The sequence below is a fragment of the Saccopteryx leptura genome, chromosome 3, assembly GCF_036850995.1.
Source record: "Saccopteryx leptura isolate mSacLep1 chromosome 3, mSacLep1_pri_phased_curated, whole genome shotgun sequence".
In the NCBI taxonomy this organism is placed as follows: domain Eukaryota; kingdom Metazoa; phylum Chordata; class Mammalia; order Chiroptera; family Emballonuridae; genus Saccopteryx; species Saccopteryx leptura.
This window is the reverse complement of record NC_089505.1, coordinates 108574908-108588896: the sequence shown is the minus strand read 5'-3', so window position 1 is coordinate 108588896 and position 13989 is coordinate 108574908. Positions and strand designations below refer to the sequence as shown.

Here is a 13989-nt window from a genome sequence, read left to right as displayed (position 1 = left end):
TGTCAATTTCCTATTTGTGGAGTTGGAAATTTAATTCGCTTATTTTCACTCATTTTTATTGATTATGACCATCAATGGATATAATTGTTTAGAACTATGAAATTTCTTCTGATCACTATTCTAAATGTATCTCATAGGTTATAATAATTCATGTTTTATCATTTATCAGAAATTATGCAGTTTTGGTATTAATTTCCCCTTTTACTCAGAACTTCTTAAATAGAAGATTTCTTTTAATTCCAGGAGAAAGACCTTTTTAATTTTTATTTTGTCATTTATTTCTAATTTTATTGCATTGTACATAATATACTTCATAGAATTTACTGATACTCTTTTTGTGACCTAATGTTTGATCAGTTGTTATGAGTGTTCCATGTGCAATTAAGAAGAAAGCGTATTAGGGTGTGAAGTTCTATATATAGTCATGAGATGTGCCTTATTGAGTATGTTGCTCATGCCTTCTGTGTTGTATATTTATTTTTTTGTCTACTTGACCTGTTTTGTTCTGAGAGGTGTGTTTTAAAGTTTTCTATTATTAGTGTGCTTCTGTTTTCTTCTATTTCCTGTAGCTTCCGCTACATAAAGGTAGTTGCTGTGTTATTTGGTGCATAGATATTCATAACTATTATATTTACATTGTAGATTGTGGCTTAAGCCTTTAAATCTATCTTCCCTGTCACTTTTAATATATATATATTTTTTATTTTTAGTGAGAGGAGGGGAGACAGAGATAGACTCCCACATACACCCCTACTGGGATCCACCGGCATGCCCACTAGGGAGCAATGCTCTACCCATCTGGGGCCTTTGCTCTGTTGCAACCGGAGCCATGTTAGTGCCTGAGGCAGAGGCCATGGAGCCATCCTCAGTGCCCAGGGCCAACTTGCTGTAATCAAACCATGGCTGCAGGAGGGGAGAAGAAAAGAGAGAGAGCGAGAGAGAGAGAGAAGTGAGAAGGGGAGGAGTGAAGAAGCAGATGGGTGCTTCTCCTGTGTGCCCTGATGGGGAATTGAACCCAGGACATCCACATACCAGGCTGATGTTCTACCACTGAGCCAACCTGCCAGGGTCCACTTTTAATATTTTTTGACATGGATTGTACTGCGCCCGGTATTAGGCTTACAATCCTTACTTTCATTTTTAACATCACGAACCACACTTTGTTCTTGTAACATTTTAATGCCATTAGCTCTCCCCTTGTTTTCTTTTTTAGCTATTTATTATCTAGTTTATCAATTTTTAATAGTGTTCTTTGACTTTCACCTGTTGACTCTCCAGCAGTCAATGAGCCTGTTCTGCTTTCCTTTCCTCATTCCTTTCTCCTTCCATTTCTAGTTGCATTATTTCTACTTTGTCAGAACATAAAATATTTATTATAGTGTTTATATAATATCATTCTACTCTTACATCTGGCATTAAATACATGTAAAGCTCACCAATACTGCTCAATTTTTGTTGGGTCAAGCAAGTTCAGTCTCTGGTAGATTCCTCAATAATGCCTATTTTGTATAATGTTCCCCAAGTTCTTGCATGTTGAAAACTGTTCATTTGAACCTTAAAACTTGAAGGATAGCTGGATTGTATATAAAATCCTTGGCCACTATGTGTTTCTTTGGCTTTCTTAAAAATGCTCTTCCACCTGACCAAGTGGTGGCACAGTGGATGTAGCGTTGGACTGGGATGCAGAGGACCCAATTCAAAACCCCAAGGTTGCCTGACCTGTGGTGGCGCAGTGGATAAAGCGTCGACCTGGAAATGCTGAGGTCGCCGGTTCAAAACCCTGGGCTTGCCTGGTCAAGGCACATATGGGAGTTGATGCTTCCTGCTCCTCCCTCCCCCTTCTCTCTCTCTCTCTCTCTCTCCTCTCTAAAACTTAACAAAAATTAAAACCCCAAGGTCACAGGCTTGAGCACGGGCTCATCTGGCTTGAGCACAGGCTTACCAGCTTGAGCACAGGGCCACTGGCTTGAGTGTGTGATCATAGACATGACCCCATGGTCACTGGCTTGAAGCTCAAGGTTACTGACTAGAGCCCAAGGTCACTGGCTTGAGCAAGGGGTCACTCACCCTGCTGTAGCCCCTGGTCAAGGCACATATGAGAAAGCAATCAATGAATAACTAAGGAGCTACAACAAAGACTTGATGCTTCTCCTCTCTCTCCCTTCCTGTCTGTTCCTATCTATTTCTCTGTCTCTGTCATAAAAAAAAAAATATATATATATATATATGTATTTAAATGATCTTTCATCATTATTTTGCTTTATGTTACTCTGAAAAATTCAAATATTAATTGAATTATATTCTTATAAGTTTGAAGATTGTTTAATATTTTTACCAGGATATGCCTGAATTGACTGTTCAGACAGTTTCCTCAGGTATACTGTGGACCTTTGAATATGTAGATTCAAGTCCTATTTCTGAAACATTTTTTTTAATTATGCACTAACGTAAGCCCACTGTTTTGTTTTCCTTCTAAATCAACTCCAATTGCATGTATGTTGAATCTTTTTTGCCTGTCTTCTACTTTAGCCTCTTTGTCTCTGATCATTGTTACTTCTTTATTTTATCTTATTTTAACTCCCTTGGTTGTTTGCCTGATTTTCTTCAATACTTCTTGGTAAATTGCCATTTGATGATATTCTAACTCTTACAATTTAGTCTTTATTTCTGAGATAATTTTGTCTTTTTCTTCCATTCTTTCCTGCACGTCATCAATTCTCTTTTCACATTTGTCCATGTCTTGTTTTAGTTTTTATCTTCTGATTCTCAAGATTGTTTTTCATATCTCCAAATGCTTATGTGTTAATATTTAATTCAGTTTAGCATCTTGTTGCAGTTTTCTTCTGTTTCATGGGCTTTGTTTCTGATGAGGAGATTTTCATCAGCTGAGATGTTTTGATTCCTTTTTTACTTTCTTTTTATCATAGCTTTGTATAGATTTAGGCTGATGTTTTCTATTCATTAGGTGGCTTTAGAATGGTTTACAGGAGTACCTCCTTCTGTCAGAGTAGCAATGAGAATTGTTCTGTTTTGAATTTGTTTTTCATTTAAACATAGTTGTTATACTAGTTTCAAGTGTACAGTGTAGTGAATCGACACTTTTACACTTTACAGTATGATCACTCCACTAATTCTAGTAATCATCTGTCACTGTGTGAATTTATCACAACATTATTGACTACATTCCCCTTTCCCATCTCACCCGTACCCTCCTCCCTCCTGATAACCATACCTTTGGTCTCTGTTTCCATGAGTCTGTTTTTTTGTTTTGCTTGCTTTTTTTTGTTTGTTTATTTGTTTTTAGATTTCACATATAAGTGAAACCATACAATACTTGTCTTTCTCTGACTGACTTATTTCATTTAGCATAATGCCCTCTAGGACCATTCATGTTATCGCAAATAGCAAGATTTCATTCTTTTTTATTGCTATGTAATATTGCATGGTATTTATATACGGCATCTTATTTTTCAATTTGTCTACCAGTGGACACCTAGATTGCTTCCATATCTCAATGCAATTCCTATCAAAATAGGAATTGCGGTCTTCTCGTAACTACAACAAATGAACCTAAAATGAATATGAAACCACAGAAGACCCCAACTAGCCAAAACAATGTTGAGAAAGAAGAACAAAGTTGAAAGTATCATACTTACTGATCTCAAACTATATTACAAAACTATAATAGTCAAAACAGTATGATACTGGCACAAAAACAGTCACATAGGTCAATGGAACAGAATAGAGAGCCCAGAAATAACCCTTCGTTTATATGGTCAACTAATACATGACAAAGGAGGCAAAAGCATAGACTGGAGTAGCAACAGTATCTGCAACAAGTGCTGTGGGATAAACTGGACAAATACATATTTGGGGGGGTTCGGGGGGGGTTGTATTTTTTTGAAGTTAAAAGCATGGAGGCAGTCAGACAGACTCCCGCATGCACCTGACTGGGATCCACCCAGCTGGCCCACCAGGGGGCAATGCTCTACCCATCTGGGGTATTACTCTGTTGTGGCCGGAGCCATTCTAGCACCTGAGGCGAAGGCCATGGACCTGTCCTCAATGCCCAGGCCAACTTTGCTCCAATGGAGCCTTGGCTGCGGGAGGGGAAGAGAGAGATAGAGAGGAAGGAGAGGGGGAGGGGTGGAGAAGCAGATCAGCGCTTCTCCTGTGTGCCCTGGCTGGAATCGGACAGACTTCTACACGCCAGGCTTCCTTTCCTTTCCTTTCCTTCCCTTCCCTTCCCTTCCCTTCCCTTCCCTTCCCTTCCCTTCCTTCCTTTACCTTTCTTTTCTTCTAGAAGCAATGAGGACAACCACACATACTTTTATGTCCCTTTCCTGTAGTCAGTGCATCCAGACATACTGGCATCCTTCTTCAGCACGTTCACATTTAAGATGAACATTCTCTCTTGCCCTAGCCGGATAGCTTGGTTGGTTAGAGCATCATCCCAAAGCACAGAAGTTGTTGGTTTGATCCCCAGCCAGGGCACACACAGGAACAGATTGATGTTCTTGTCTCTCTCACATTCTCTCCCTTCCTCTCTCTAAAATCAATAAAAAATAAACATAAAAAAAAAAAAGATGAATGTTCTCTTTCTAGCAGTGATTTTAGATCAATATTCGGCCTTCCCCTGCTGCTCTCTTCTTCCCACGCAGTCTCGCTCCCCACAAAGGCTAGCGGCAGAAGCGTGAGAAATCGTTCTGCCGGGGTTTAGTGTTTACTTTTCTCCTTACGCGTAATTTAAAGTTTATGGCGTTCTCTATCTTCCAGCTCTGCTGCAGGCCCAGGCTTTCTACAGTTTTATTTGTTCTTCTTGTTAATCTGCATTTTTTTTTATTTAGGTGACCACCATTATTCTCAGCTGCCTGGAAGTAATTTGAAAAATTCTTCACTTTTTAATGCTCCCTAAAGTAAGCCTTTGTGGAAAGTGCAGGGTTTTGTTCCTATTTTTTTTTTATAAGGCCAGTTCTTTGTTTTTAATTCTTTTTCTTCTTTTTGGCTTTTTTGTATGAGATGGAGCAATAAGATAATGAGACTTAATAAGTAATCCAGGAAAATAGGTCTTAATAGCTTCTAAAGTATTATGTTTACCAAAAGCAAGAGCCATCTATATTCAGTTTATCTTCCAGATGTGTATAAAGAAAATATATTTGGTTTCATCCAGGAGAGGATAATTCAAATGCCTTCAGGATATTGGCACAGAATGTCTGGGGATAGATTGGATTATAAAGAATGGGAAATGTTGGAGTCTAGAATTAAGTATCTGCCAGACCTAAAGATATTTTAGACCTGGTCCATACAAGTCTGCATAGTAAAGTATTTATATTTAGACAGGTGGACCCTCGACCTAGATTGCCTGGGTTCAAACCCAGATCTATCACTAAATGTCATATGGCTCTATGAGTTTAGATTAGTTAGTTTACCTCACAGGGTCTCAGTCTTCTCGTCTCTAAAATGCAGATACCTCAAAGAGTAGTATGGGGATTAAATAAATGAATACATATAAAATGGTCAGAACAGTAAAAAGATAAAATAAAATTATGAGAACAGTGCCTGATACAGATGTCAAGCCAATGTTGCTCTTGTTGTAACGATGACAATGATGGTGATGATGGTGGTCATGCCACTACCACCTGTCACATCATGGATTCTAGGATCTTGGGTCTCAAGCCGCATTCTCTCCTGGAGCATGGAAATATGGAACAGGCAGGAAAAAGTAAAAGAAGAGATATTTATAAGTATTACTCTGTGGTAGGCACCGTGTTAGCTGTCATCACATATAAACGCAAGGTTTCCCATAGCAACCATTATCAAAGCTTCCCAGCAATCCTTCTACCTTCCCTGAGTTAGCTCTCTTGCCCATTCCCACACAGCTTTTTTACAATTTCACTTCTTTCTGAAGACCCATACTCCATCTCCTCCACGTATATTCTCAGCAAGTAACTAAAGTGAATAGTTAAAATTTGGCCTGGATGAGAAGCTGGTTTCAAAACTCAGGTGGACCACTTGGAAACAATGTCCCTTGAACAAGTCTGATTCCTTTGAAATTCTGTTTTCCCCTGAGGACAATGGTGGGGCCTACCTCACTGGGTGGTAGGGATTAAATGAAATAATGCATATAGGCCCTGGCTTGATGGCTCAGTGGTAGAGCGTCAACCCAGCATGTGGAAGTCCCGGGTTCAATTCCCAGTCAGGGCACACAGGAGAAGGGACCATCTGCTTCTACACCCTTCCTCCACCCCCAGCCCCTGTAGCCATGGCTTAACTGATTCGAGCACATCAGCTCCAGGCGCTGAGGATGGCTGTGGGAGCCTCTGCCTCAAGTGCTAAAAATAGCTCGGTTGGAGCCTGGGCCCCAGATGGGCAGAGCATCATCGGCCCTAGACAGAGCTCTCCAAATGGCTCCCGGTTGGGGCACATGAAGGAGTATATTTCCCCTCCTCTCACTTAAATTAAAAAATTTTTTAAAGAAGAAAAGAATGTGTATAAACCCCAGTAATTAGTAACCAATTATGTAATCTGAATTTCTGTTGTGCAGAAATAATAGAAGCCATCAGACAGTAACTCTGTCCCCTTCCGCTTCCCCACGCACACACCTGTCCTTGTCTGCATCCTGCCCCTTCCCTCTCCCCTCTGCAGAAGAGTCTCTGTCCAGGTCCAAAGCTCTGCCCCCCACTGAGTCTCTGGGTCTTCCTTCCTCCTGCTCCTTAGTGACCTTAGTCTGTTTTTAACTCTCTCCCCTGTGCCGCTGGCCCCCTTTCTATTAATTTCCCTCAGCCTATACAACCATATTTGATAAACATTTCTGTAGCACCTACTGTGTGCAAAGCAGGCCGTTAAGTGTTGTGGATAAAGATGAGTTGCATATGTCATAATCTCTACCCTCACGACACTCAGGTCTAGTGGCCCATGTGCTCTAGCCCCAGTTAAGTGCTCAAGTCTCATGAGGACCCGTTTTCCTTCCTGGTGATATTTCTCCCTCCCCTTTGCAGCCTGGGCTCTCCAGGGAAACAGACCTACCTGGGGTGTCTGATATTTCTTGATCTGCCCTTCCAAAGGTGGTACTCCCAAAAGTTTACTCCTCGGCTCTCGCCTCTCACTGTATATGAGTGGTTTTTAACCTAGGGAGAGGGGTCCTGACCCTTTGTGAATCTGATGAGAACAGTGGCTCCTCTCCCGAGCTGACTGTGGACAACCAATACTTCACATATCATTTCAGTGGGTTCATGGACCCCCATGAAGGTCTCCACTCTTCCACCATCTCATTGACTTGGCATAGTCTTCTCATCCTTGAGATTGAGCTCAGATGGCATGCCACACCCTCTGGTAACCCACGCACTCCGGTGTGGAGGGTAGATGCCCTTCCTCTGCACTGGCTCTGTCTCAGGACCAGCCCACTGTATTGTAACAGTCTGCTTCCCTGTCTGCTCCTGTACTGGACGGCGCAGGGAGCTCCCCGAGGTCAGGGACCGTATCATATTCCTCCTTGATTATCATCAGCACATAGCAGAGTGCCCAGCACAAAGAAGGCACTCAGTAATATTGAATGAAATGTAAACGTATGCATCTATTTTCAAAGCAGTGTTAATGCATATTGAAATCCTTAGTTTACAGATACAGGGACTGAGGCTCAGAGTAAATTGTCCAAAGCAAGGAAATGGCAGAGCTGACTTGTAAATGCTGGTCTGCTGGCCTCCGCGGCCCATTCTTGTCCCACTATGCCAGGCTGCAGTCCACCCACAGCGTGTCTCCACTCTGCCCAGTTCTCTCTACTGAGTCAGGGATGTTATTCTTTTTTAAAAATTTTATTTTATTTAGAAAATTAAATTTAGCAGTGTGACATTGATCAATAAGAGTACATAGGTTTCAGGTAAACATTTCTATAGCATTTGAACTGTTAAATATGTTATATACCCATCACCCAAAGTCAGATCATTTCCCGTCACCATATATATATTTGTCCCTCTTTACACCCTTCCCCCCCTAGGGATGTTATTCTTGAAACTTACAAAAAAAGAACTGACCCAGAAAGAAACCAGAGTTGGCCACAGCAAAAACTGAGTCCTGTCTGCTCTTGTTCCCCCACCCCGATCCACACCATTTGGGTTTGGGGTTAGGTCCTCATGGATCCAGATGTTGGGAAAAGAACACATGCCTCGTGGTCCTCAGGCTCTCACAACTAAAATCCAGAACCAAAGGAGAGGCCCGACAAAAACAGCAAGTGGGAATTCAATGCAAAGAGACTAGGGAGTAGGCAGGTCCTTAACAGAACTGAGAGCTGGGAGCCGTGCAGGAGCCAGGCATCCCTCCTTCATGCACTCACTCACTCGCACGTGTGCTCATTCACTCAGCGAATACTCATCCAGCTCTTCTGTAAGCCAGGCACTGGTACAGACCCCAAGGATACAGCACCTGACAAAACAAAGTCCCTGTCCTCGTGGAGCTCACGTGCAGGTGGAGGGAGATAAGAATGAACAAAGCAAGAGGTTCACGTAGAATATGTCACTATGCGGAGAAGAGCAGAGCAAAGAGCTGGGCAGTGCTGGGGAGGTTGTCAGGTGGGACACCTGACACTGATTCGGGGACATCTGAGGGGAGACCTGAGGACAGCAGGGCAAGAGCCAGGGGGTGCTGCGGCAGAGAGGAAAGCAAATGCAAAGGCTCGGGGGCAGGCACGCACTTGGTATGTTCAAGAAGCCTGAGAGACCAGTGCCCCTGCGTGGAGTGAAGTCCACCGCTGGGGGTGAGGGGGAACTGGGGGACAGAGGAGTGAGCCCGAGCACTCTGGGACCAGGCCTGTGAGCACCGGCTCCTCTCCCTCTTTCCCGACCTCACCATGGTTGAACAAATTACAAAATGAAACAGGGCCATAGGTGGATGTCAAAATATCACCTTTGTTACTAATAAAGGGTAAGTTGGAGACTATAGCTTCATGTGAGAGCCAAATGGAGTCTGCTAAACAAACCCCAGAGCAGAGTGGCTTCACAATCAGGGGGGCCTCGTGCTGGGGCTGGCAGGCGCCCGCCAGGGTTGGGAAGAGCCTGGTTCCAGGGGAGCAGCGAGAACACTGCTGCCTGCAGACAGCCAGGCACCCGAGGAGGGGGCAGAGCTGAGCCCCACCTGACGCTCCTTCTTCCCAAATGGAGCAGACGGGCCACTCTGTGTCCCCAGGGCAGAGTGAGTAGAAGAGCACAAAGAAAGGCCAGGGATTACAGCAGCTGAATGAACTCCCTTCAACAGGGAAGGAGTGAGGAGGATAGCTTGTATTCTCCTAACAATTCTGGTTCCCTGGGGTTGGTGTTGGCCACTGCTCTGGCAGGGTGACCAGTGCCTGTGGTTAGGCTTGGTTAGTATTGACTCTGACTCTGTCAAGATTGGCCCAGGAGCTAGGATGGGTCTGGGTCAGCTGAGGGGTATCTAGCAATGAAATGTGGGACGGGTTCTACAGAGGGGGGTGGGGGCAGGAAATGAGGCGGGGCTTGTTGCCGATGACAGAGAACTGCAGTCCAGGCCTGACACCCGGTGGGGAGTCGTGGAATGATTTCTCTCCAGTTGTCCAAGCTTTGGGCATGCCTTTAAGGAGGAAGGAATGTCCCCATGACAATTTCAGGAAATACAGGTTTTGCAGCAGAAGAGACTAAAGTTAGACTTATGGTTGAGCTTCATGGATGGGCCAGAGACATACCAGGTGAGAGGAGGGTGAACTTTGGGGTGTGGGATAACAGAGAGTCTTACCTATCTCCTGTTTTGGTTACAGCAATTACCTGTGGACACCCAGGCAATCCGATCAATGGCCTCACTCAGGGCAACCAGTTCAACCTCAACGATGTGGTCAAGTTTGTTTGCAACCCGGGATATGTGTCTGAGGGCGCTGCTAGGTCCCAGTGCCTGGCGAACGGGCAGTGGAGCAACGTGCTGCCCACCTGCAGAAGTGAGTCGCCCTTCTTCTCCCACTCTGCCCGCAGCACCCCTGCCGTCTTCTCCCACTCCGCCCGCAGCACCCCTGCCGTCTTCTCCCACTCCGCCCGCAGCACCCCTGCCGTCTTCGGGTCAGTCGCCCATGAGCAGGAGCCAGTCGGTTTGGTCTGGGCATTATTTTGCCTCAGACAGAGAAGACTTGGGACAGAGAAGGCTCATAAATAGGGTCTTTCTCAACCCCTAGAAACAGCCAGGTTAAGTTTCATCATTGGTTACATTAAAAAAAAAAAGCAGCAGCTGAACTTTTCTCTGTCAAAATAAGCAAAATAATCTTTTTGTTTATATTTTATAAACCAATAACTCATCATATAGAGCCCCATTCTTTTTTTTCTTTTTTTTTGTATTTTTCTGAAGCTGGAAACGGGGAGGCAGTCAGACAGACTCCCGCATGCGCCCGACCGGGATCCACCCGGCACGCCCACCAGGGGGCGATGCTCTGCCCACCCGGGGTGTCGCTCTGTCGCAACCAGAGCCACTCTAGCGCCTGAGGCAGAGGCCAAAGAGCCATCCTCAGCGCCCGGGCCAACTTTGCTCCAATGGAGCCTCAGCTGCAGGAGAGGAAGACAGAGACAGAAAGGAAGGAGAGGGGGAGGGGTGGAGAAGCAGATGGGTGCTTCTCCTGTGTGCCCTGACCGGGAATCAAACCCGGGACTCCTGCACGCCAGGCCAACACTCTACCACTGAACCAACTGGCCAGGGCACTAGAGCCTCATTCTTAATGAAAGCAAAAAAGCAGAAGGGTTCGAATGAAAATTAAAAAGCAAATAGTCTAAGGACTGGGTTGAAGGGGGTATGGAGAGGGAAGAAACCAGGGACTCAAGAGGCAGATTCTGCAGAGAGGCTATCCCAGCCCCACCTGGACTATTTGGGAAGTAGCCCCCAAAGCTTTTGAAGACAGTTCACAGCAGTGAAGGGCAAATGGAGCTGCATGCCTCTTGCCAAGAATGGCCAGGCCAGCTCAGTGACATTTCAGCGGAGAGTCAGAGAGAGCTGAGCATGAGGGAGCCCTGCCCTCATCTGATCAAGCCTTTGTAGTGATGAGGACCCACGGTCCCTGGACAACGGCTCTTCCTCACAGTACTGAGGGTGCAGGGTGATTGGTGTGCTCTGTGACACAGCTCATTTGTGACTGATATTGAAGGGCTGAAACTTCCAAGTGATATTTTGAAAAATAAATTAAGACACTTTCACACATTTACAACTAATCCTAAAATAACATCCTTCTGTTGACATTTCACGATGCCGTTTTGAGTGGGAGAAGGTTCCAGAGAACACAGGGAAAATTGCCAAGACCTCACTTTGTGCCTTCCTCCGATGGTCTGTGCAGCAGGTAGAGTTGAGAACTGCTGCTCTGGGGTGTGATCCCGTGTTCCTGTCTCCTCGAGAACCGGGTTTCATCCCCCCAACACAAGGCCCAGATTCTCCTGCACCTTCAGCCGCGCCCTGCGCCCCCACCGCCAGTCCCGAAATCAGAGGGTAGGGGTAAACTCCTTAGGAACCATGGCCTCCAGTCCCGCTACCCCCTAGTCCATCCTCTACCGTGGCAGAGTGACCTGTCTAAAATGCAAATCTGATCAAGTTTAAATCGCCTTCCCACACCCTAATAAAGTCAATTAAAAACCAAAACAAAACAAAAATAAAACACTCCTTCCCAGACTTTCCTCTGCCCTTCAGAGAAAGTCCCTCCTCCCCCAGCTAACAGGGCCCGAGGGACCTAGCCCAGCCTCCTGTCCAGCCTCGATCTTCGCTCCCTGCCCCCAGCCTCGCTTCTGCGTTGGGTTCCAGCCACACTGAGCCTCCTGCATGTCCTTCCCCGGGCCCTGTGGCCACACACACACACACACACACACACACACACACCCAGGGCCACTCCCAAACAGTCTCCTCAAATGAAGCCTTTCTTCTCTGTCCCCATCACGGCCCCCTCCTTGTCTGTGTGACTTGTCCCCAGTCACCAAGAGCCAGCTGACATGTCATTTCTCCTGAGAAAGCTTTCCTGCTCCACCTATTGCACCGAGCTTTCCTGGTCTACCCCCTGCTCTGATGCTCTGCATTGTGCTTCCAGAACATTCTCTGCTGCCCCAATCCCAGTACTTCTCAACCAGGATAACTCCTTGTTTGTTCTTCTCTCTAGACCAGCAGTTCTCCACTGGGAATGGTTTTGCCCATCCCCCTGCCCCAACACAGAACAGATGTCTGGAGACGTTTTGAGTTGGAGGATTTCTATTGGCTTCTAGTGGGCAGAGGCCAGGAATGCTGTTAAATGTCCCGCAGTGAACAGGACCCCCTCCACACAACAAAGAATTATCAGCACAAAGGGTCCACAGTGCTGAGGTGGAGAAACCCTGGATTGTAAATTCTGTGGTATCCTTACTCTTCCCCGCTCAGTGCTTGGCGCTGAGGATACCCCAGTGTACACTGTGAAGGAAGAAATGCTGCTTGTTTTGTGATGCCAACCTCTCTGGGCCTCAGCAAGGCTCACCAAATACCTTATGCCTTAAAAGCTTATCAAATATTTTAAATACCTGCCCTATGCTTGTGAGATCCAAGCAAGAGAGTGGCTGTAAAGTTTTTTGAATGCAAAAGTACACAACAGGAGTAGGAATAATACTGTCATATTCTAAAATCGCACTCTAATTTTGAGTTAAGCGGCTTTGGAAACATGTTCACATTTAAAGTCTAATCTACCCCCCCCCCCAGATATTAATCTCTCTCTGGTATAGTCATAAAAATGGTTAAAACAGTTTCCACAGGAGCCCAATCCCTGTTCGAGTCAGCTCAGATGCGTGGGTTTTACAGCTGACGAGCTTTGCTGCAGCAGACGCGTTGGGCTGGGAGCGGGCACACAGAGCGAGGCCGTTCTGCCCTCGAGGGACTTGGGTATTCAAACAAATCACTGTCTAGGCGAGTGCAGTCTGCAGTAGACGTTTGTGAAAGGGGGCGCTGAGGAGGAAGAGGTTAGCCAGCCCGAGAGGTGAGAATGTGTCTCAAAGAAGGTGCTCTCACGCAAGAATGAGTCCCTACCCGGGTGAGCAAGGTGTAGGGAGAAGTACCAGCCTCAGGGCCAGCTCGTCCTCCCGGGCAGGACCTGCTTCGTGTTGCCTGTCTTGGTCTAGAAATATTGCTATCCTGGGATTCCCTGCCTGTCTGGGCTTCTGAATTCTCACTGAAAATCTTTTGAATATGCAAACCGTCTGCATCTCAATGTCCTGTTCCGTTGCAGTCATCAACTGTACAGACCCCGGGCACCAAGAAAACAGCGTGCGCCAAGTCCATGCCGGCGGCCCGCACAGGTTCAGCTATGGCACCACGGTGTCCTACCAGTGCAGCCCCGGCTTCTACCTCCTGGGCACCCCGGTGCTCAGCTGCCAGGGAGATGGCACGTGGGACCGCCCCCGCCCCCAGTGTCTCTGTAAGTAGATGCCATCTACTCCAAATGATCTCCAGGGCAGGCTGACGGGGTGGTTCATGTCAAAGAACTGTTCTCCCTTGCCTCTCTCTCAGTGTGCGTGCATGCGTGTGTGTGCGCGTGTGCGTGCGTGCGTGTGTGTGTGTGTGTGTGTGTGTGTGTGTGTGTTCACAGTGATAGTCACTCTGACTGATCGTTGAGTGTCAGAACCCTTCCCGGGCCCCTGCCGGGTTGGTGGTCATACCACTTCACACGCTCTCCTTCCTGGCGGGAGGCCTCCCCCTTCCAGCAGGGCCACCAGCCGTGTCAGGGTTCTCTTCCTCTAGAACTGGCTGACTGGAGGGACGCTGCCTCCCCTTTTACCCCTTAAGGCCTTGTATTTCTAGAAAGACAATACATGAGCCCCCTTCTTTGAAGGCCTGAAGCAGAGAGGCCACAGACTCTTGAGGCAGCCCGACCTGGATCTGGATTCTGGCTTTGCCACTAAGCACGCCGTGGGGTTCAAGAGAAGTCCGTTACCGTCTCAGAGCCTCCGTTTCTTCATCTATAAAAATGAGGCTGTTACTACTATTCCTTAAAGTTATTAGAGGATTAAA

General features: G+C 46.2%; 1 protein-coding gene across 1 annotated transcript in view; it reads left to right on the top strand.

Annotated features, from left to right (window-relative positions):
- Window positions 1–13989, top strand: part of CSMD2 (CUB and Sushi multiple domains 2) — a 597382-nt gene that overhangs the window by 548410 nt on the left and 34983 nt on the right. The window contains exons 54-55 of the mRNA XM_066375796.1: window positions 9764–9937; window positions 13208–13396. Of these exons, the coding sequence (XP_066231893.1) occupies window positions 9764–9937; window positions 13208–13396 (363 nt within the window). The remainder of the gene's footprint in view (window positions 1–9763; window positions 9938–13207; window positions 13397–13989) is intronic.